This window comes from Dreissena polymorpha, chromosome 8 (assembly GCF_020536995.1).
Source record: "Dreissena polymorpha isolate Duluth1 chromosome 8, UMN_Dpol_1.0, whole genome shotgun sequence".
Lineage (NCBI taxonomy): Eukaryota > Metazoa > Mollusca > Bivalvia > Myida > Dreissenidae > Dreissena > Dreissena polymorpha.
Genome location: NC_068362.1, coordinates 37,374,381 through 37,399,342, shown reverse-complemented (window position 1 = coordinate 37,399,342; position 24,962 = coordinate 37,374,381). Strand labels below are relative to the sequence as shown.

Below are 24,962 nucleotides of genomic sequence, written 5' to 3'. Positions count from 1 at the left end.
TTACAAGGATGTGACAGCTGTATGATGGTCCCTGGTCTTTTGCAGAAAGAATAGAAGCATTGTTTTAAACTATAATATAAATCTCAAAACTATTGAGTTAATTACTCTTTACCTAGAATTTTTAATGCGAATAACCAAAACTTGTGTTTTTAGGATTGTTTGCGAAAGAATGTAAAAATTAAGGTTTAATGCCCCCCAATATATAGAAATCGGGTCCATGATTTTGAACCTGAAATGACCTCATTTTGGACCAAGACTTATTCAAATGGGCCTATCAATCAATACTGACAATGCTTTCACCAGTGGTATCACTGCTTATTGAACACAGCGTCTTGATATGATTTTGGGTACTCTTTTTCCATTACACCTATGTCATCTTCATTTCAATGATGCCTTCTTCAAGTTAATGTTGACATTGTGAGATACTTGTGATGTGTTAATATGGAAACATATTTGTTTAAGAGAGTTAGTAAAATTAAATGTATTGTACGTGTCTCATAGTTGTATCAATTATTCTTAAGTATGAATTGGCCACAAAACATGCTAGCTTGTAAACGTGTCAACTGTATCTTTAGAAAAACTTACTATGTAATCTTAATCAGATAAATACCCCATTGCTGCAGGCAACCAAGAGACGAGAAGATGAGTTGGACCACATGAAATCTGCTGCAGAGAAAAGACTTAGTGAGGTCCGTGAGGAGTCTTTGGAGGTAAGGGATGTAACTCTTCATGGAGTCAATGGGGGTAAGGGATGTAACTCTTCATGGAGTCAATGGGGGGTAACGGAAGTAACTCGCCATGGAATTATTGAAGCTAAGGGATGTAACTCTTCATGGAGTGTTTGGAGCAAAGGGATTTGACTCTTCCTGGAGTCATTGGAGGTAGGGGATGTAACTCCATGGAGTCACTTGAGCTAAGGGATGTAACTCGCCATGTAGTCATTGGAGGTAAGGGATGTAACTCTTCATGGAGTCATTCGAGCTAAGGGATGTAAATCTCATTGGAGTTATAAGAGCCAAGGAATGTAACTCTCCATGGTGTCATTGGAGCTAAGGGATGTAACTCCTCATGAAGTGTTTGGAGCTTAATGATTTAACTCTTCATGGAGTGTTTGTAGCTAAGGGAGTGTTTGGAGGAAAGGGATTTAACTCTTCATGGAGTCATTGGAGGTAGGGGATGTAACTTTTCATGGAGTCAGTGGAGCTAAGAGATGTAACTCTTCATGGGGTCAAGAGATGTAAGTCTTCATGGAGGTATTGGAACTAAGAGATGTAACTCTCTTTTTAGTCATTGGAGGTAAAGGATGTAACTCTTCATGAATTGTTTGGAGCAAAGGGATTAAACTTTTCATGGAGTAATTAAAGGTAGGGAATGTAACTCTTCATTGAGTCATTGGAGCTAAGGGATGTAACTCTCCACTGAGTCATTGGAGCTCAGAAATTTAACTCTTCATGGGGTATTGGAGCTTATTTATTAAACTCTTCGTGGAGTCCATGTAGGTAAGGGATGTACCCCTTAATGAAATAATTGGAGCTGAGGGATATAACTCTTCATTGATTTTTGTGTATGGTTTTCCTGAATGAACTTAATTGTTTTATCTGCCTTCAGTATTTACATTAAGAAAAAGGGAAATGCTTTCACAATTACTTTCATTTGTTTAAGAACAAGTGAGCTTTTATGAGTATTTTGGCTTGAATTGTGTGAACCAACTTTTGGAATAAATGACCTCTTGTTGTAAGTTTAGAAATTCTACTATTTGTCCTGTAAAATTGTAACTATGTAGTGTACATTGTCATTTCCACTTTTTTCAGATCTCTAACCATTTAAAGAGCGCCCATGAATGGTTCAAAGACAAGTTTGACAATCTGCAGTCAGAACTTGTGGCATCTCGGTAAGAACAGTTTGATGGCGAAATGATCTGAATCTGTAAATAAACCATTAATTATAGAAAGCGACAGTGTATTCCTATTATTGAGTATAAGTGCAGTGCATCAGAGCAATAACTTTTGCTACAATAAAATCAAAGTTATTGAAAAAAAATATTAAAGAAGTCAACATGAAACTTCATAGGAAGATCCCTTGATTTAGCATGTTTTTATACATATATACATGGATGTTCTGTAAGTGCTTTTATTTTCCCCATTTGTTCTGTTACTGTGTTGATTATCCCATTCTGTTCTGTTGCTGCGTTGTTATCCAATTATGTTTTATAACTGTGTTGATTATCTCATTCTGTTTTATAACTGTGTTGATTATTCCATTCTGTTCTGTTTCTATGTTGAATATCCCATTCTGTTCTTTTACTACGTTGATATTCCCATTCTGTTCTGTTACTGCATTGATTACCAGTATCGCATTCTGTTCTGTTACTTAGCCGTCTCCAAGAGAAACTTGAGGTTGAAAACACGGAACAGCAGAAGAAGTTGAATGGGGAGAGGAACAAGGCCCAGGCAGCCGCACAGAAAGCTCGGGAAATGATCAGGGTCAGTTTTTAGCTTGGCGTTTTCAGAGAAAACCAGAGGTATTGTCATAGCCAGCTTGTCGTGTCTTCCGCCGTCTTCTTGCGCTAAAACCTTAACATTCGCTATAAAAATCAAATTGCTTCTACCTATTACTTTGAAACTTCATATGTAGATGCACATTGATGAGTTCTACACGCCAAACCCATTTTGGGGTCAAAGGTCAGGGTCACTGTGACCTCTAAAAAAGAAAAAATTCTGACAAGCTTTCATTCATTCAAAACTGCACCCGTAGCCGAGCGTGGCACCCGTTATGTGGTGCTCTTGTTATAATCTTTTGTCAAGGCCGTGAAGGGTGCTTGTTAAGTGCTTGACATATATTTAAAAATGGTTGAGTATATGCAGAAGACCATCACAATTTACCAGCAATAATGTCCCTCTTTGAATGGAACAAATTGTACATGCCATTGAATTAAACAACCAATATTTGGTGTAAATTTAAACTCACTTTCCATAACTTATTTTAAGATAAAATTTCAATTCTTTCCCTTTGCAGGCATCCCGTCAGACTATTTCACGGCTGAGTGACTACGCGGACCTCGCAGACTCGGAGACGAAGCAGCAACTCCATGATCTCTACAGTCAGCTGACCTCGGAGAGAGACCACGCGAAATACGTCGAGATGAAACATGACCGCTACAAGGACGCCAGTGCGAGACAGTTTGAACATTTATTGAACGATACGGAGGATTCATGTAGTTGATCTGAGCTTTGTGCTTCGTATTTATATAATATAACATACTGTTAAATCATAATTATTTGTCATACATTATTTGTGTTGATTTCATTGAAACATTAGAGCTAAAAGGAGGTAAGTGGGCAACAGTTTAAACATTTGTTAAACGATACGGAGAACTCTTGTATTTGATCGGAGATGTGGGCTACATATTTATGTAACATAACATAATAGAATATAATCTTGATTAGGCATATAACAGCAGGTTGTTGACGTAAAGCATGCAAAGGTCTCTTGTTGATCAGATGGGGTTGCCTTATATTTGGGCCTGGCTCTTAGAAAACCATGCCAAGTGCATCTGCATAAAGTCTTGTCCCAGATAAGCCTGTGCAGTCCTCACAGGCTAATCAGGAACAACTCTTTCAGCTGTTATGGTATTTTTTATTTAAAAGAAGTCTCTACTAGGCAAAATACCATTTTAGGCGGAAAGTGTTGCCCCGGATAAGCCTGTGCCGACTGCAGGGGTTAATTTGGTTAAACAATGTATACACTTGCATTAAACTCCATTTTCCCAGAGCGAGGTTCGTTTATATAATATTACTTTATAGAACATAAATTGTATAAGGCCAATCCAGCAGATTGCAAATATGCATGTATGCAAGACTTAGATCTTGATTTATTGTCTGATCAGGGAATGTTAGTTTTCATGTTACTTATAGGTCTTTATAGCAGTCGAAACCAATAATTAATGTATAGGATACTTGTAACATACCTTTCTGTGTGCTTCACATCAAATTGGAGATGAATATGGCAGTATAGCTTTTCATTTTTGAGTGATTAATACATTATAATCAGTTTATTTATTTGATACCTTTTACAACCTTACCAAATTACAGGCCTTATGGGTCAGTGAGTTACATGCAGACAGAAAACAAAATGTATTTTTTGCTACTTGCTGTTTTTCGATTCTGTATTACCTTACAAGTTGGACTTCTTTATATGCCCCCGTTAGGGTGGCATATAGCAGTTGAACTGTCCGTCAGTCAGTATGTGTGTATGTCAGTCTGTCCGGATAAAAACTTTAACGTTAGCCATAACTTTTGCATTATTGAAGATAGAAACTTGATATTTGGCATGCATGTGTATCTCATGACGCTGCACATTTTGAGTGGTGGAACTTCAAGGTCAAGGTCATCCTTTAAGGTCAAAGGTCAAAAAAATATAATTTTTTAATTCAAAGCGGCATTCTCATGAAGCTGCACATTTTGAGTGGTGAAAGTTCAAGCTGAAGGTCATCCTTCAAGGTCAAAGATTTAAACAAAAAAAAATATTTCAAAGCGGCGCAATAGGGAGCATTGTGTTTCTGACGAACACATCTCTTGTTTGGCATATAATTTGTTAAACAGCATTAAGAAAATTGAAAATTGTCATTCTTTTACTTGTATGACCTCCCTTCAGGAATTAAAGGTATGGGCATGACATTGTATATTGTATGAAAGGATATTACAATAGACAGATGTTGCAAAAAGGGTCCATCAGACCTGTGGACTTTCTTGTGATATGACTTGATACAAACCAATGGACTTATACATACTCTTTTTTTTCAACACATTTTATTGCAATCAAATACATATACATTAACACGATAATGTAATAAAGTCAAGATGACAAAAAACATATGCAACACATCTAATGTTATCTTCATAATACATGTAATTTTGTGTTAAAAACACATTTAAGAAATATAAAAGAAAAAAACATCACTCTGTATAGACAAATAAGGATCTATAATTTGTACTAACATATGAAAAAAGCATAGAGCAAATATTAATAGGTGCATATAATTCTATAGATATGTTCAGTGTGTATAGACATACTCTTGGTATAATTGTTTGGCTCATTATTTGGTATGTATTTGTCATCATGAAGTGCAAATCAAAGCATTCCTGACATGCTTTTATATGACCCACTCTCTGTGAAACTCATGTTAGGAATCAGGAACAACGCTTTCACCTTTAAAATATGTGTCCAAACTCACATTACATTTTTTTGTTTTTAAGAATTTTTAACATTTCATCGGGCATTACATCAAACCCTCATTCATGGCCAACAAACAGTTTTATGGTATGAAAATCGCCACGAGTAACCCAATAGCTTGTAACCATTTCATCAACTGTGCCCTATATTTACAAGACAGGGATTAGTTTAATGCAATAACTGTCATTTGTCAACCAAAACATGTATCATATAATTGTGTATACTGTAATTTGCTTAAAATTTACATTGATTTGTTATTTTATGTTAATATTTGGCCCTGAAGTTGTTTCCTTTTATTATTATTTATATGTCAGTGTTTATTTCCTAATTAGGAAATCATAATCCACAACATACTGTTACAAATCTAAAATTGATATTAAAGGGATCTTTTCACGGTTTGGTAAATTGACAAAATTGAAAAGATTTGTTTCAGATTCACAAATTTTCGTTTTAGTTATGATATTTGTGAGGAAACAGTATAACTGAACATTTACCATAGTCCAATATAGCCATTATATGTATCTTTTGACGATTTGAAAACCTAAAAATTATACAGCGTTGCAACGCGAAACGATTGAATAATTTGGCGAGTTCTGTTGTTGTTGTATAAATTTACGAAACTACGAAGATTGCTTATATAAGGTATAAAATACTTTAACTGTGTATATCCGGCGGAATAGCTGAGAGGGCTAATGCGTTTTTACTTCAGACTAATTCCAGGACTCCGGGGGTCACTGGTTCGAGCCCTGGTACCGGCCACTTTTTTTTCCTTTTTTAAATTTTATTCTTGATTTTTTACTGGGGCTTTTAAGATCCAATGTTTAAATTTATCAATATAAAGCATTTAATGACAAACTTCAAAATATGCCAAAATCTGTGAAAAGGCCACTTTAAAGAAATTGTGTATTTAACAGATTTTAACTGTGCTTGTAAATATATATTCAGATGTTGCATTTATTTTGCATATGAGGATATTTTATGTTCTGTGTGCATGTGCACATAACATGACAATGTTCACAAGTTGTCCATGAAAAATTGAGACAAATAATGATGTAGTCGGTAAGTTATTAAACCATATAATGTGTAGTTAGTACCCCAGAATTACAGTCAAACCTTTGTAAAAACCAAGTCTAAGGATAAAGAGAAACTGGAATAGTTTTGAAAAAAAAATGTTCTCATTTCCACTTATGTTCCACTTAAGTAATAAGGAACAACACTTTCCGCCTAGACTGTTTTTTGTTTATAACAGACTTCACTTCAACAAACAATGCCATTCAAGCGGAAAGTCTCGTCCCTGATTAGCCTGTCCAGACTGCACAGGCTAATCTGGGATGAGACTACAGACCTGCATTAAGCCCTGTTTAAACAGATCATGACTCAAAAGGTAAAGTAAATGAGGTTTGACTGTAATAATACCTCCACATTCCTTGTACTATAATATCTGTGATATTTTAAATATTGTGTGCTAACAGCTAGTCTAGATATGGAAATAAATTGAGTTACCATATTGTCTCGTTATTGTTTGTCATTTTAGCTTATGCGCTCATTCTGGTTCAAAATTGACTGGCTGTTCTTATGAAATAAAGTAAACCAGTGATTGCATTGCATGTTAGACGTTTCAGTTTATGAGATATATCCAATCAGAAAAAGAACATAGTAATGTAAAATTCTACCATATTGGTAAGATTTGAAAAAGGTGCATTGCAAAAAGCAGTTGTCATAAAAAGCACTTAATACAGGACATAAGAAGATCCGAATCTATGGGCGATTAAAAAATGAACATTGCTTTACAAAAATGCGCTAAGTGTCATCTTAGATAAGCCTGTATTGTTCACACAGGCTAATAATGTACTACACTTTCCACTTAAAAAGTATTTTTTGTTTAAATTATGTCTTAACAAAAATCTAGAAAGTGTTGTCCCTGATAAGCCAGTGTGGACTGCACAGGCTAATCTGTGATGACACTTGACGCACAAGCATTAAAACTTGCTTTATCAAAGCAAGGCGTATAGTTAATAGAGAAATAATTCGTCAGAAAAAAACTAAAGATCTACAAAGCTTATATAAACAATAAAGTTCATTTACAAAAATATAAAGGAGAAAAAAAAGTAATTGGTATTCAGGTATCGAACCCAAAAGTGATATTAACATATCGGTATTCATGTAAAGTTCATAATATTATGGTTTAGAAAAAAGTGCATATACGCATCTTGTATCAAATAAGTGAATAAACCTAGCTGTATAAGAGTTAAAGATTGTAGAACATTCATTTACAAAAATATCCGAGGAACAATTTTGGTAAGAGAAGGAACTTAATACATGTTAATGTCCCCACAAACAGAGGTATCTTATATGTGCAATATTAATTCCCCGACGAAGAGAGGTATCTTATATGTGTGCAATGTTAATGCCCCCACGAACAGATGTATCGTATGTATCCAATGTTAATGCCCCCACGAACAGATGTATCGTATGTATCCAATGTTAATGCCCGCACGAACAGATGTATCGTATGTATGCAATGTTAATGCCCGCACGAACAGAGGTATGTTATATGTGCACTGTTAATGCCCCCACTAACAGAGGTATGCTATAATTGCAATGTTTATGTCTCCACTAACAGAATAATCTTATATGTGCAATATTAATGTCCCCATGAACAGAGGTATCTTATATGTGCAATATTAATGCCCCACCCCCCACGAACAGAGGTATCTTATATGTGCAATGTTAATGCCTGCACGAACAGAGGTATCTTATATGTGCAATGTTAATGCCTGCACGAACAGAGGTATCTTATATGTGCAATGTTAATGCCTGCACGAACAGAGGTATCTTATATGTGCAATGTTAATGCCCCCCCCCCCGAACAGAGGTATCTTATATGTGCACTGTTAATGCCCCCCCCCTCCCCGAAGAGAGGTATCTAATATGTGCAATGCTAATTCCCCCACAAACAGTGGTATCATATATGTGAAATGTTAATGTCCCCACGAACAGAGGTATCATATATGGGCAATGCTTATTCCCCCACGAACAGAGGTATCTCATATGTGAAATGTTAATGTCCGCACGAACAGATGTATTTTATATGTGCAACGTTAATGTCCGCACGAATAGAGGTATCTTATATGTCTAATGTTAATGTCCCCACAATCAGAGGTATCTTATATATGAAATGTTAATGCCCCCACGCAAAGAGGTATCTTATATCTGCAATGTTAATGCCCGCACGAACAGATGTATTGTATATGTGCAATTTAATGCCCCCATGAACAGAGGTACCTTGTATGTGCAATGTTAATGACCGCACGAACAGATGTATCGTATATGTGCAATGTTAATGCCCCATGGACAGAGGTACCTTATATGTGCAATGTTAATGTCCGCACGAACAGATGTATCGTATATGTGCATTGTTAATGACCCCACGAACAGAGGTATCTTATATGTTCAATGTTAATGCCCCCACGAACAGAGGTATCTTATATGTTCAATGTTAATGCCACCACGAACAGAGGCATCTTATATGTGCAATGTTAATGCCCCCACGAACAGAGGTATCTTATATGTTCAATGTTAATGCCCCCACGAACAGATGTATCTTATCTGTGCAATCATAATGGCCGCACGAACTGATGTATCTTATATGTGCAATGTTAATGCCCCCACGAACAGAGGTTTCTTATCTGTGCAATCATAATGTGTAAACAGATTAATTTCTCAAATTTACAATTATTACTTGGACGGATATCCATAATAAAACTTTGTTCCATTAAGTTTTAGTAAAGCATTAAAATTGCACTCTTTTATTGTAGAGACTTAAGGGAAACGGATACTTTACTTCCTCTTTGTTATTTAATATACACGCATATACATCTTCACAATAAGTATTTGGCATTTACATATTAATATTTAAGGCAAGACGCTCTTTAGTAAGCTTAAGTGCTGAACTATATGTTGATGTTAGTTTGGCTGTTATGTTAGATATGGTCATCCCAAGGTCAAAATTTCACATCTAAATCCAAACTCCATACTTGGTGAGTTCTATCTGACCTAAATGTCATTTCACAAGTTTGTCTATATCTCTCATTAGAATACATTATACAAAAACTTAGAGGACATCATAGACGCTAACAGTTTAGCTTACTTTCATATGTTATCATTTCATAATATCATAGTACTTTACTCGGATTTCTTCATTCTTTTCACATTCTTTTGCTTATTTATTCTTCCTCATTCCTTTGTGTAATCGTATGCAATTTTTTGACAGTATAGAATGTTATTATTTTATTATCAGTGGTGTCTTTGTGCATATTTTAGAGCAAACTTACCGAATTACAAAATTGTATATTGTAATCTGTCGCCGTTTATGCATAGTTGAACATCACCCTTTAGCCGCATCGAACACGTTGCGATTGCATGAACGTGTATGAGCCTCGTTCTGTGAAAAGGGAATTAAAGGCGCATTTTCACAGATTTTGGCATGTTTGTCATTAAAGGGATCTTTTCACGGTTTGGTAAATTGACAACATTGAAAAAAAGTTTCAGATTCGCAAATTTTCGGTTTAGTTATGATATTTGTGAGGAAACAGTATTGCTGAACATTTGCCGTGGTCTAATATAGCCATTATATGCATCTTTTGACTATTTAAAAACCTAAAAATTATAAAGCTTTGCAACGCGAAACGATTGAATAATTTGGAGAGTTCTGTTGTTGTCGTTTAAATTTGTGAAACTACGAAGATTGCTTATATAACGTATAAAATACGCAACTTATGTATGCTTGGCAGGATAGCTCAGTTGGCTAATGCGTTTTTACTTCAGGATTCCGGGGGTCACTGGTTCGAGCCCTACTTTTTTTCCTTTTTTAAATTTTATTTTTGATTTTTTTACTGGAGCTTTTAAAATTTAATGTTTACATTTATCAATATACAGCATTTAATGACAAACTTCAAAGCATGTCAAAATCTGTGAAAAGGCCCCTTTAAATGAATTATGTTGATGAATGTAGACATTGGATCTAAACAGCTCCAGTAATAAAACAAGACTAAAATTAAAGAAAGAAACAAAGTAACCCCCTCAACTTCGCTCGAGCCACTGACCCCTGGAGTAAAAGTCTATCGCTTAGACCTCTCGGCCATCTATGCTCATGCAATCGGGGATGTATTTTATACTTTATATAAGCCATCCTCATAGTATCACAAAATTTAACGACAACAACAGAACTCTCCAAATTATTCAATCGATTCACATTTCATCGCTTTATAATTTTCAGGTTGTTAAATCGTCAAAAGATGCATATAATGGATATTTTAGAGCATGATAAATGTTCAGTATTACGTCTTCTTCACAAATATCATAACTACAACGAAAATTTGCGAATCTGAAACATTTTTTAAATAATTTTGTCAATTTACCAAAACGTGAAAATGCCCTTTAGAGCACGACCCATTTGTTTATCAGCTGCGCTGCTCTGGTGTTTTTCGCTGATTTGAAATGTTGTTGCACGCGAGTCCCTTGCAACTATGTGCTGCTGAGAACTATGATCTGCTCAAGGATTTGCTATTCAGATTTTCTAAGTTATGTGAGGCGATACACTGGTGTGCTAAGTTCTATTATGTGTAACTTTTATGTGCTAAGTTCTAGGATTTGCTACATGGTCGTGCAAAGTACTAGGATGTGCTACTCACTGCTGCTTAGCACTATGATTCTCTTTTCTGATGTGCTACGTTTAATGATGAGCTTCTCTTGTGTGCTTAGTTCAATTATTAGCTTCTGTTATGTGCTTAGTTCTATGATTAGCTTCTGTTATGTGCTTAGTTCTATGATCAGCGTCAATGATGTGAAGTTTTATGATCAGCTTCTCTGATGTGCCAAGTTTTATGATCAGCTTCTCTGATGTGCCAAGTTCTATGATCAGCTTCTCCGATGTGCCAAGTTCTACGATCAGCTTCTCCGATATGCTAAGTTTTATATCAGCTTCTCTGAGTTGCCAAGTTCTATGATCAGCGTTTATGATGTGCTAAATTCTATATCAGCTTGTCTGATTATGCCAAGTTCTACGATCAGCTTGTTTGATATGCCATGTTCTACGATCAGCTTCTCCGATGTGCCAAGTTCTACGATCAACTTCTCCGATGTGCTAAGTTCTACGATCAGCTTCTCTGATGTGCTAAGTTCTATGATCAGCTTGTCTGATATGCCATGTTCTACGATCAGTTTCTCCGATATGCCATGTTCTACGATCAGCTTCTCCGATGTTCCAAGTTCTACGATCAGCTTCTCTGATGTGCTAAGTTCTACGATCAGCTTCTCTGATGTGCCAAGCTCTGTGATGCGCTACTCTTATGTGCTCATTCTATGATGCGATTCTCGCATGTGCTTTTTAATAAAACTCGCTACTCTGATAGGCTCTGTTTTATTTATTCGCTCCTCGGATGGTCTGCTCTGATGTGATATCTGACGTCTTGCTCCAGGTTTTCAAGAAATACCGTCAGATGAAAATATTTAACTGAAACAAACATCCTTCAAAACTTATATTCAGAATATCAAACGGTTTGGTCGGTTTGACTTCTTTGGATGAGAAACTTAATAAAATGTACGAAAAATTCAACTTTGATGTGCATCCGTTTTTGACGCTATGTGATAACAAAATTTCAAAATTGAACTGTCAAGAATTTTTTTTTCGTATCAAATACTGTGAAAATGTCGCTTAAACATATGTCTTATGATACGCTTTGCTATTCAAGATCGTTGTTTTTTAACTTTAGAAATATGAATTGTTTTGGAAGTTATGTGAGCCCTTCGAACCGTCAAATTTGTCCATAAAAGGCTCGAGGTTGATCTAAGTGGCACATATTTTAACGTTTGATATTAGTGTACTGTAACCGCATACGGTAGATCATAAAATTACATTTTATGTGACGTCTCTTCGTTGAAATGTAACCCCTGCATGGTATTCGATTCACCCATTTCGGATATAAATTGCGTTGAAGGTAATATTTAGTGTCGGGTTTTAATTATTGTCTGTGGCTATTAAAGAATTGAGGTATCAAATTCATTCCAACATTTTTTGATAGGCGGCCGTGTAATGTGTAATTGAACATAATATTCGTTTTCAGTTGCTTATTTCGTGTTCAAATGTCTTATGTTCTCTCTCTGCATGAACCTGTTTTGCGGTGATATTCCCATTTCAGCATAGTGGAATCTCCCATCCTAAATTGGATCATTTTTTTTCTAAAATTAGGGATATCTAGTTTCTTTCAATATTAAGAATAATTCTAACCGAAATTCTTTTAAGCAAACACCGAAGACCCTGATGAGACGCCGCATTATGCATAAATGACATAGCAAAAAACAACAACCATTCATTGTTGAAATAATATTAATCTTTCATCGGCTCAAAAAAATAGTATTAAAATAACGTTTAACGTGTTCTATATTGTACTTCAATTAAATTCAATGTTAGAAAAGAAAACACATTTTGCAAGGGAGGGGGTCGTTGATTATTATAATTGCTTCATATAGGCATGTGTAGAACAGTCATGGCAACCGCTCCAACTACCCCGCCCAGTCGGCACAGACTATTCAGGGACGACACTTTCCGCTTTTATTATTTTTCTTTAAAGGAAGACCCTTATTGACGAAAATCCTATTTAGACGGAAAATTTTGTCCCTGATAAGCCTCTGCGGACTGCACATGCAGTCAGAATATAACGTATCAGAATAATACATGTTTTGATTGCGGTTAAAAGAGTGGGTTTCATTTCATATAACGATCTTAATATAAACATTTAACAAACGGATCGTGATTAATTTGAGATACAATCTAGTAAAGCGCATTAATAAAGATTGAATCAATATTTGATACAATGTTATGAGTCCGACACAATATTTCAACAATACTTTTTATATATAATCTAACATACCATTTTACTTAATCTAACATTCTTTTCACAACAAATACTGTAACTTCACGGTTAAAAATCAATTTTACATGTTTGATATGCGCAATTATTATATAACTTCAGACAGTAAATATTATTTCAACAATACGAAAAAGGCAAATAAATTAATATGCAATACTGCAATTACATGATGCTGCTAAAATGTTACTTTATTGTGATTTCACTGAGAATACAAAATGCATTCAAAATAATTACAAAAAAGGAAACTACTTAAAAGATCTTATAAAAATTGTTTTAAATACAAACATACTTTAAATAAATGTCCTTTAAAAGACAATCGACATTGACATCAGGGTGGAAAGTGTCGTTTTGAATTAGCTTATGTGGATTGCACATGCTTACCTGAGATGACACTCTTCGCTCAAGCAGTAAACCCCATTATGATTGCACATGCTAACATGAGATGACACTCTCCGCTCAAGCAGTAAACCCCATTATGATTGCGCATGCTAACATGAGATGACACTCTCCGCTCATGCATTAAACCCCATTATTTCCAGGGCAAGGCTCATGTGTTAACGTTAAACATCACTTCAAAGTGTCAACATTAAACATCACTTCAAAGTGTCAACATTAAACATCACTTCAAAGTGTCAACATTAAACATCACTTCAAAGACCATGTTCAGAGTTTCACGAACTGACATATACACGAATTGTGCACACATAACACTTTAGTCGTATCAAAAAAGAGATAAAAAAGAAACGTTTAGTTAAGTGGTAAACCGTCATGGTTAAACATAAATTGATACACGTAAGGTGTATGTAATGCTTAGTGGCATACCAATTTTGATTTAAAATACTGTTTTCTTTGAAATCAACGAAAATGCTCGAATTTCATAGAAGAATTAAATACTTGATCTTTAAAAATCTGTCAAAATAAAATGAGATTGATCTTTATAATTTACGAATATAGCTCTGTGTCTTCTCACACCTCATTGTTTGGAGCTCAGAGCAAGAACAGAGCATCGCTCTGGGAAACCGGAGCTTAATGCATGTGCGTAAAATGTCGTACCAGATTAGCCTTGGCGGACTGCACAGGGGTATAATGCATGTGCGTAAAATGTCGTACCAGATTAGCCTTGGCGGACTGCTGGGGTATTATGCATGTGCGTAAAATGTCGTCCCGGATTAGCCTTGGCGGACTGCACTGGGGTATAATGCATGTGCGTAAAATGTCGTACCAGATTGGCCTTGGCGGACTGCTGGGTATTATGCATGTGCGTAAAGTGTCGTCCCAGATTAGCCTTGGCGGACTGCACTGGGGTATTATGCACGTGCGTAAAATGTCGTCCCAGATTAGCCTTGGCGGACTGCACTGGGGTATAATGCATGTGCGTAAAATGTCGTACCAGATTTGCCTGTGCAGCCTAAACTGTTTTTTTTAAAGAAGAGACTACTGTTAACGAAAAATACAAATAAAGCGTAAAATTGTAAAACGGGGTTAGTGCATGTGCGTAACGTGTCTTCCCAAATAAGCCTGTGCAGACCGCACTGGCTATTCAGGTACGACAGCTTCCGCCGTGTTGGTGTTTTTCGTTTTAAGAAGGTCACTTCTTAGTGAAAATACAATTTAGGCGGAAATTGTCGTCTCTAATTAGACTGTGCAGTTCCACAGGCTTATCAGGAAGGGCACTTTTCGCTCATGCATTAAGCCCCGTTTTCCCAGAGCGGGACTCAAGTAGTTACTAATTAGATTCAGATTTGAATTCCGACTGAAAAAACACACACAAAACAATAGCAAGTATTTTTATTAAAGAAATCAATACAGTCATGTTTAGAAATAATTTTCTTGGACAGGGGAGCGACAACGAGCATATCCTGTTGACGGCGCTCAATGAATTGGGATTGCATTCGTCAATTAACTTGCCGCAGCAAACATTATTACATTGAAGAAGACAGACAATAGAAACTCTACTGACCTAGAAGTGTACGGTAAACAGCGTTTGTGTGTGTTTTTTTTATAAATCAGAATACATTGTCGCTTAATTCTTTAAAATAAAACAACGAATACCATGCAAAATGGTAAATCTATTTTGAAAGTTTCTGTTGTTTAATTTGGCATCTTAAAAAAGCGTGAATCGCCCACAAAACGTATAAATTCCTTTTTAAGCTAGAATGACCTAGACGGAACACTTTTAAGATATGATCCAGAAGTTTGAGTTTAGAAACCTGGCGGCGGGAACAATTTTGTTATTTACTTCTTTTGTTTTACTTACTTAAGCCTTTGATTAAATGCTCATGCTTTCTTCTGAGAAATCTTTATGACATTTATTTCGTATAAATATGCGCGTTTTATCTAGAATTAACTCGCTGCGAATTTTCTGTGCGGGGGTTGTAATATTGTGACCCGCTAAGAAAGTTCGCAGTAAGTAAGTCGAGATTTAGAGCAATATAAATATCAAGTAAACGTTCATCACTTTCTTGCTGATATGGCTGGAAAGTTAGCAATCTCCACGCAGAGTTGTCGTTCCTTGCTCTCACATACAACTCTGCGAAAGGCTCAGTCTATAAAATAGCTAAAACCGAACAAACGCATTCAATGTATATTTGAAAGGATATTTAAGATCGCATGCATTAAATTAAGAAATATGACTTTTAAATGTACGATAAATCGTGCAAATACTTGCGAGTTTTACTGCAACCCTTTGGAACTATTTTATTGTCCATTTACGCAGATGGAATCATTCCACGCACTTTACATATGTAAATAATTGAACATAATGCTATTGAGTGACGTGAGGAATTGCTTCCACGTGTGTATGTATGTTGGTTTCTTAACAACAAAAAACCATATCAATTTTATAATAATGAATTAAGACTGATATAGTATATCATGGTATGAGATGGTTTTCTTTAATGCAGTGAATGCAATGTAACCGTCGTGCAAGAGATTGTTTAGTATACTGTAACCTCAATGATGAACGCTTGGTATGATCATGACATGAATGAGACGCTTTCATAACAATAGTCCGTTCTGAGCCCAACACAGAGGTGAATGTAATGTAACCGTCGTGCAAGAGATTGGAAAGTTAGCAGCATTTTAACAATTGATACAAGTAATAAAGGGTAAAGAATGGCGAAAAATACCTGTCTTGGCATGGACGTCACCATCTTGTTTGTCACGTGATTACCCCCTCTTATGTCAATCACACATTTTCACTGACCGTCTGACTATTTGTGTCTTGTTCTGATAAAATTGGGCTTAATGCATGTGCGTAAAGTGCCGTCCCAGATTAGCCTGTGCAGTCCGCACAGGCTAATCAGGGACGACACTTTCCGCTTAAGCTATATTTTCGGTAAAAAGGGACTTCCTTTAAACGAAAAATACCATTAACGCGGAAAGTGTCGTCCCTGATTAGCCTGTGCGGACTACACAGGCTAATCTGGGGCGACACTTAACGCACATGCATTAAGCCCATTTTTCTCAGAACAAGACACATTTGATAAGAGTCCAATTATGGATAAAATAATAATATAGCAGTAGGACTTAGAGTCTAGATAATCTTAAAATGTTGCAATGAATAATTTATGAACAGAAATGCTTGACCGATATTGTGATAACGGCTGTTAAAGGAAAGGGCCTTTTCAATACAATAACATTGTGTCTTTACTCTGTCCAATATATTCCTTTGCACGGCCTTTAATCATGGGCTCCAACTCTTTTTTGAGATGCATTAATAAATGAGCCAATTCTACTTCCGAGGTAGCGCTCAGGCCCGGATGTTACGGATAGATTTACAGGCTGATTTGATTTTATATCTTTTTCAACATAATTCGCATTATTAAAAAAACATCGGCCAATGTAGCGCGATTCAGAGAAGATACATTCATCCAAAAAGGTACATAAACATGCAATCACAACCCATTGGAAACGTGAAGACTTTTATGAATTGCACAACATTGCCCGATTTTAAAAATAATGCTATATATGCTGAAAAACCCATATAAAACCTAATCACCATGTAAACGTATCCATGAAATTTAAAACATCCGGGCCTGAGCGACACCTCGGAAGTTGCAATGGTTTATTTATTAATGCATCTCAAAAAGATGTGGCGTCCGTGATTAATGGCTGTGCTTTGGAAGGATGGCTTTCTTAGAAATTAATTAAAGCAATATTTATAAATTTAACATCACCAATTAAAGAGATAATGCATGAACTATGCTATTTGTTGTATATGGTCGATTTGCGCTTTGAAGAATGGTGATTTGGGGACTTTATGGCAGTTATATAATAAGTGATTACAATATAATGTTTTATTATTACCCTTTAGTGATACGACAAGAATTTTCAGTTACTTATTGTTTAAAATCTTATTCAATAGTGTTATTCAATAATCTCATATAAATATATATATATATATATATATTACAATATAATGTTTTTGTATAACCCTTTAGTGATACGACAAGTATTTTCAGTTACTTATTGTTTAAAATCTCATTCAATAGTGTTATTCAATAATCTCATATAAATATATATATATATATATATATATATTAAAATATAATGTTTTGTTATTACCCTTTAGTGAAACGACAAGTATTTTCAGTTACTTATTGTTTCAAATCTCATTCAATAGTGTTATTCAATAATCTCATATATATATACATATATATATATATATATATATATATATATATATATATATATATATATACCAATACATAGTGCCAGTTACGCGGTCTCTGTAGTTTTCAGACTGTACTTACGAGGTCAATATAAAAAACGGGGTCTATATACAACCCCGCAATCTAGGCTCCTTTAATTACTATGAGGGGGGTGTAGGGGAGGTAATGCAATCAAATCTCACAATAAGGTCTTAAATCGAAAACCACAATCAGGTCTGAAATTGAAATTGTATATACCTCGCAAATAAGTTCGCTATATATTTCCTTGTATAAGACGTTAAATAAATGACGTATTTATATACAATAATAATAGTAGGTACCCCTATATACCTTAATTCGTGTTTATATCGGATAAAAAAGGGTATGGAGATACATGTATTTAAAGTGGGAACCCCATAACCTATTTCTAAATCAGAGACCCCGTAACTGGCCATATGTGTGAATATATATATATATATATATATATAAATATAAATATTCACACGCTAACTTGTCGTGATGCTATAAATATGTTAATTGTCTTTTATTCAGTTCATGTTACGCGTTTTATTACGTTAGTGATATTTAATAGGATGAAGCATTCAATGAACATATAAAGCCCAGAAGAGGCGTTGTCAGTAATGATCAATTGGCCTATTTGAGTAAGAGTCAATAGAGTGGTATATATAGTATAAACGCAAGTATCACACTTATTGTGTAGCGGTGTTGATGTTAGATCTACCACGTCAGTTTGGGTTAACACATTTTGGCCAAAAGCAGATGTCAAGGTCGTACTGAATCGATGTGTTGATAGTTTCAAAAACATCATCGATACACGTATCAAAGCTTTGTGGGATGCATTTTTGATGTGTGACGAAATGTGTCCTTTTTGACCATTGAAATTATTTAAAAGAAAAAGCAGGTCAATGCCAAAATAAATATAATATGGTGTGTAGGAAAAGGTAGGGAGACGGGGCAAATATCCTACACATGTTTTCGTAATGGTGGTCTTTTGTCGTTAGTTTTGTTACAAGTGCATGATGGAAAAGGCAGTTGTAGTCCGGGCAACCTATTATATGGACATATTTGACCGGTGACCTCTCTGTAAGACCTTGAAATTGTAGGTAAGGAGACGGATGTAACACGCGTCGCGCCGTCTCCTCCTAATGTCATTTGTTGTAAGTTATTTTAAAATTGTTTATTGTTTTATGACCAAATTAGACCTATAAGTATTAAATTGACCTCTTGTGTATTAAAACGGGTATTTCAAGCTACAGGTAGTCTTATGATGGTTTTCATACGGGCCCGGTCATGTCAAAATCCATCAATATGGCAAAGTCTATGTTAATATAGGAATGTCCCGACTGACCTCCGGGTGAGGGCGGGACAAACAGACGGATACTTTGACATCACATTAAACGTCCATTCGGCTTATGAAAATGTCTATAAGACTTAACAGATTATACAACCTTATTTTAGTTTTTTCAATCGTTAGGATCTATTTATACCAGTAACTTTGAATTACTTAAACATGAAATTCTTACATGTAATTATCTCTAAAGGGCACAATCATCTTTTTATCGACGCAGCTGTTTTTTACCATATCATATTGGGGAAATATTTTTCCTGAATACATGAATTATTTAATAAAAAATGTTCAGAACGAGTTTCATGAAAATTTTACAAATAAATGTGCATAATTTGCGCAAAAATGTGACTTTAAACCATTTATTAAATCTGGATAAGTGACCTTGTGTTTGATCCTTTTTAACAAAGTTTCGAACTCGTGTAGGATATCATAAGACAAATTTTCCATTAGATTTCTTGAAAATTGTGCAATAAATTGGACCTAATTTTTTACACCATGTAACCAAGTCTCAGACCCCGACGAGATATCAAAGGGTCATATGTTATGGCCAAGATTAATTGAAATAAAATAAAATAAAATAAAAATGGGGCCCTAGATTGTTCACAAATTAAATGTTGACAACTACGGACGATGCGCCATGAACGACGGATGAACTGATATGATATGACGGATCCATTAAAATTTGGCGCTTAAAAGCATTTCAATTGTCCTGAATGTACTGGTTTAACTGACATAGAGAATAATAGGTTAGTGTTGATTATAGATCAGGTTTATCATGCGAGGCTTAGAAAACAAGAAAGCACGAGCCTTGGCGAGTGCTTTTTCATTTTCGTCGAAATATTGACGTCATTTCCTGCCGTTGATAATAGATGATATTTAATCAATGGGGCTTTAATCAACCGAAATCGCTGTAAAAGTGGGATAAAATATGAAACCAATTATTTGTCATTAATGTCTGTTTTAAAAAATAAAAGATAATCATATGAATGGTTTACATTGTGATCCAGTTAATTTTCAAGAAAACAATGTTTCTTATCGTCAAAGAATCTAATCACATTGTATTTGTGCTTCATTTAAGTAAACTGTTGATTTCTTTTTATCTCAAAAACTAGATTAGCTATGTTTTTCAATTAAATTGTCTTCCGTTTAGGAATGTCGATCCTCTTAGTGAATTGGTATTTATGTGAGTCGTAACATAGGATTAACGTTTTCTACTACACAGTCTTCGAAAAAACCATGACGAACTTGCCTCAAATGTAAACATCATAAAATCTAAATGTATTTTTCTAGAATCAAAATATATTAGTATGATTATGTTAGAACTCATACACAATCTTGAAATACCCAATGCACAAAACACTACTTTTGTTACTGCTGAATAAATGTATTTTGCCAAGTGCCAAGTGTACGTACATTTTGTAAACTAATAATTTAGTTGTGACAATTCCCGTTCGCATGGTACGGTTTTGGGTGATAAAATAATACAAATGCTTTTGAAGTATATTTTAGCAGGCTGTAAAATACTATGGATCAGGAATGTAAAACAAGTAAACAAATTAATTTTTTATTAAGTTTTTCTTTATAATACCATATTAATCTTAAAACTTTTGCATGTGGACATTTTCTGACAATTTTACAATATCAACATTGTAAACTCATTTTAATACATTTATCATAATAATATTTTGGCCAAGGGTTAGACAATGGACCGGTCTTTGTACATGTGGGACACAAAGGCTATTGGAATTTATAATATATTTTGACTGAATTTCAACGAAAAGAAGTAAAATATAGATGTTAGAAAAAAAGTATGTTGTTGTTTTTTCAACACAGCCTTTATTTAACAGTTTTATGAACTCTTAACATTTAACCAATCCAAATCAAAATAAATTCAAAACCTAGTTAAAGGACATTTGTTCGAAGATTAACCATTCTGTAAACAATCAGTTTAACATTTGACAAAACCTTATTTATGTCTATTATTTCACTTGGTTATAGTGTGCGTCCCTACTGCAAACATATTTAAAAACCTTATTTTGCTCAATACTATGTGTAAACCTTTGACCAAGATCTGTGAAGCTGATCTTAGCCAAAGTGACATTGTTCTTGGGCGCGACACTCCCTCTTATTATACTGCGTACTTTTGCAAAGTTACATCTATCCTTGCTGGAAAATGTTATGAACCGGAAAAGCGTTAGCTGCAATTTGTCTAAAATTGACATTTGAAGTTACATTACGACCTTTAAATTGGGCCTGGGAAGCTGCTTTGTGGGTGTGACGCTACTTCTAATTGTTTTAACATAATTATGACATCAACTTGTACCCATAGACTTGGTTCTTGCGTGCGTCCTTAGCTGGGCATTCTGGTTTTGAAACAATACGAATATTGAATCAAGTCGAAATACCCAGAATATTGAGCCAATGTCGAATAGCCAGTTGAATATGTTTCATTCGAATTATTGCGCATATAGAGCTTGGGTCGAATAAACAGCCGAGTATTGGGTTTTCATACATAAACGTTTATCAAGCAAAAGACGAATTCCTTGCCAGCTATACAATCGCAACACTTCGAGTACCTAATAACCACCTGGGTTTAAGACTGGCTACATTTTTGCTTAGTTTGAATACCCAATATCCAGATGTTGTTTTTTTCATTCTAGCATTTGGATTCTACAGTGTACGGAACTATCCGGAACTACACTGATAATTTATGTATTTGTGTAATTAAAATGTGTTGTACATACGTATTTACTGTATGTAAAACAGAACAACTTGTAGTACATATAGCTGTATAAATGTATATGTTTAATTTTGTAACGTCATTTACTACATGTATATCTTTTGTAAAGGAAAACAATTGATTAATTCAAATATTGTGACCACGCAAGATCACCTTAATATATATTTACATGATATTTTGTAAAAACCTAAATTCGCTTTATAACTGTACTAGTTACTGATGGTACCAAGTATTTAAGTGCCAAAAGTTAAATGTGTTGTATACTATTAAAATATTTACTGACATTGTGTCTTTTTACTCCGTGGTTTGAATACAAGTTTTAGAAAAAAAGAAGCTTAACTTACAATATTTTCATATTACTTTCGTTATTTTGGCATCGACAAAGAACATATGTACAAATTATATATATATATATTTTTTTTTAAATGATAAACAAGCTTTATTTGTATAGCCTATCCTTTAATAAATTTAATATGTGTAATTCACATTATCCGACGTTGTGTTTGAATAAATGTTTTTTTCTTAAAAGTTATCAAATTGTTTTCACCATAATCACCATCAAGATAATGACACCTATACCGTTGTTATACCCTGTATTACTTGTATTAATTGTTTAAATACCGCGTACTTTCCAGCCATATTAGACAGAAAGTTACTAGCGTTTATTTCGTATTAATATTCGCTCTATATCTCGACTTTACTCGCTTTCTAAGAGGGATGACCTAATTACAGCTCCACAGCGGTCTTCTTACTTGCGATATTTCTATATCGGTTAACTATGGACATGTCTGCCTTACCCCATCGGAACCGGGAGTCAATTAAGCTTGTAAAACATAACGTGACCCGATATCCGTCAGCTAGCTGTGATATTAATGTATATACAGTTGACTCTTTGATGGCGGATCTTCAATTAAAATTATGGCTCCCCTGGAAACGAGGTTTTCAAAGGCAAGATAGCTCTTTGTAAAAGTCTGGGTTTCGAACATTCTCTCTCGGTAAGAGGTCAAACTAACCGACGGCTCCTTCTCCATCTCTTTCAAAACTGAACACATTAGATTTTCTTGTATAGTCGAATTCACCGACATCAAAGAATCATCCCTGTAATGTCGCACATGGCATTGTCTGAAAGGATGGGGTCCAACAATGTTCTGGTTCGAAAGGACACGCATTTTAGTGGCGTATTGCTTGTCATTTAAATAAATGAGCGAAACAATTAAGAGTTCAGAGTATATATACAACGTTAAAACAAATGATTTTAAAAATCATATTATACGGCTAATTGACTGCAAGGAACATTTATAAGTGTAATATGTTTCCAAAGTAATACATATAAGTTGTTTGGTTGTGATTAATCAAAGATAGCAGTTGACTACCAATATGTAAATGCCGGATCTAAACAACATCTTAAAAAATGTACGTTTGAATAATTACGAAAATGTAAAAGCAGGAATGAAGCACAATGAAAGGCCAGAATGGATGAAAATAATGGCCTCTTCAGTTATATTTAAGCGTAAAGTTAAAGACGCACAACGAACATTTGACATGAGACAATCACGAACTGCTCAATGTTAGCTAAAAGTCATTTTTTACAAGACTAGAAACAGATACATACACATGCAACAAATCTAAAGTGATACGTTATCTATATATAATTATAGACAGTGGCATGCCAAGAAATAAAAAACCAACACATCTAAAGTCATACTTTATCTGTATAATTATAGACAGTGACGCACAAAGACAAAGCCATTAGCATAAAAGGTGAAAACAATTCCTACCTTATCCATACGAAAATAAAGACTTACACATAATACGCACAATTTAAAACTAATGCTTAATATCTTAGAACATGTTCGTTATTAATTGAAATATTCTACGAAAACATGCTGTAAATATAAGACAGCGTGCAATTTGTGTTTCAAATAACAATAAAAAAGTATTTATAAAGATTAAAACGTACACAAATAGATGTTCCAGTAAGAATACATATTTTAACTAAGTGTAAATTGTAATAAACTGTAAATATGCATATTCAGAGGAAAAAAATGCATAAAAAACGCAAATAGGTACGTTTAAAAAAGACATTTTCAAGGATGAATACATAATTAAAGTATGTATATTTTTAATAAGCAAATAGTGTTTGCTTTTTCAGATAAAACAAGAGGGCCTGAAAGGCCCAACGTCGCTCACCTGAGATAATAAGATATTATTGGAACAAATCGTCTGACCAAGTTTCACGAAGATCGGAAAATAAATGTGGCCTCTGTGTAAACAAGGTTTTACTATAGCCATATAAGGAAAAATGTCCCGCCCCCTGGCAGCCATGTTTTTCAACCAACCGGCATCTTTTTTAAACTCGTCCAGGATATTATCGGGATGAATCTTCTGAACAAGTTTCATAAAGATCGGACAGTAAATGTGGCCTCTAGAGTGTTAACAAGATTGTACTATAGCCATATAAGGAAAAACGCCCCGCCCCTTGGAAGCCATTTTTTGTCAAGCAAACATAATTATTGTTTAACTCATCCAAGATATCATTGAGACCAATCTTCTGACCAAATTTCATGAAGATTGGACAATAATTGTGGCCTCTAGAGTGTTAACAAGGGTTTACTATAGCCATAAATATAGCCATATAAGGAAAAATGCCCCGCCCCTGGTGGCCATGTTTTTACAGCAACTAAAACCATTTTCGAACTCATCCAAGATATCATTAGGCCAAATCTTCTGACCAAGTTTCATGATGATCGGAAAACAAATGTGACCTCTAGAGTGTTAACAAGGTATTACTATAGCCATACAAGGAAAATAGCCCCGCCATCGTGGTGGCCATGTTTTTCAACCAACCGGCATCATTTTTGAACTCGTCCAGGATAGTATTGGGATAAATCTTCTGACCGAGTTTCATGAAGATCGGACTATAAATGTGGCCTCTAGAGTGTTAACAAGATTTTACTATAGCCTTATATAGCCATATAAGGAAAAATGCCCCGCCCCTTGACAGCCATGTTTTTCAAGCAAACGTAACCATTTTCAAA

The 24,962-nt window shown here is 34.9% G+C and overlaps 1 protein-coding gene across 6 annotated transcripts in view; it reads left to right on the top strand.

Moving 5' to 3' along the window:
- Positions 1 to 6,739, top strand: part of LOC127841391 (coiled-coil domain-containing protein 150-like) — a 58,036-nt gene extending 51,297 nt beyond the window's left edge. For 5 of the 6 annotated variants that reach the window (XM_052370204.1, XM_052370203.1, XM_052370205.1 and 2 more), the window contains 4 exons: positions 603 to 710; positions 1,812 to 1,891; positions 2,375 to 2,483; positions 3,016 to 6,739. In XM_052370204.1, coding sequence (XP_052226164.1) covers positions 603 to 710; positions 1,812 to 1,891; positions 2,375 to 2,483; positions 3,016 to 3,222 — 504 coding nt within the window. In that variant the 3' untranslated portion in view covers positions 3,223 to 6,739. The remainder of the gene's footprint in view (positions 1 to 602; positions 711 to 1,811; positions 1,892 to 2,374; positions 2,484 to 3,015) is intronic. The other variant, XM_052370206.1, reaches the window with a different exon arrangement.
- The last annotated feature ends 18,223 nt before the right edge of the window (positions 6,740 to 24,962 follow it).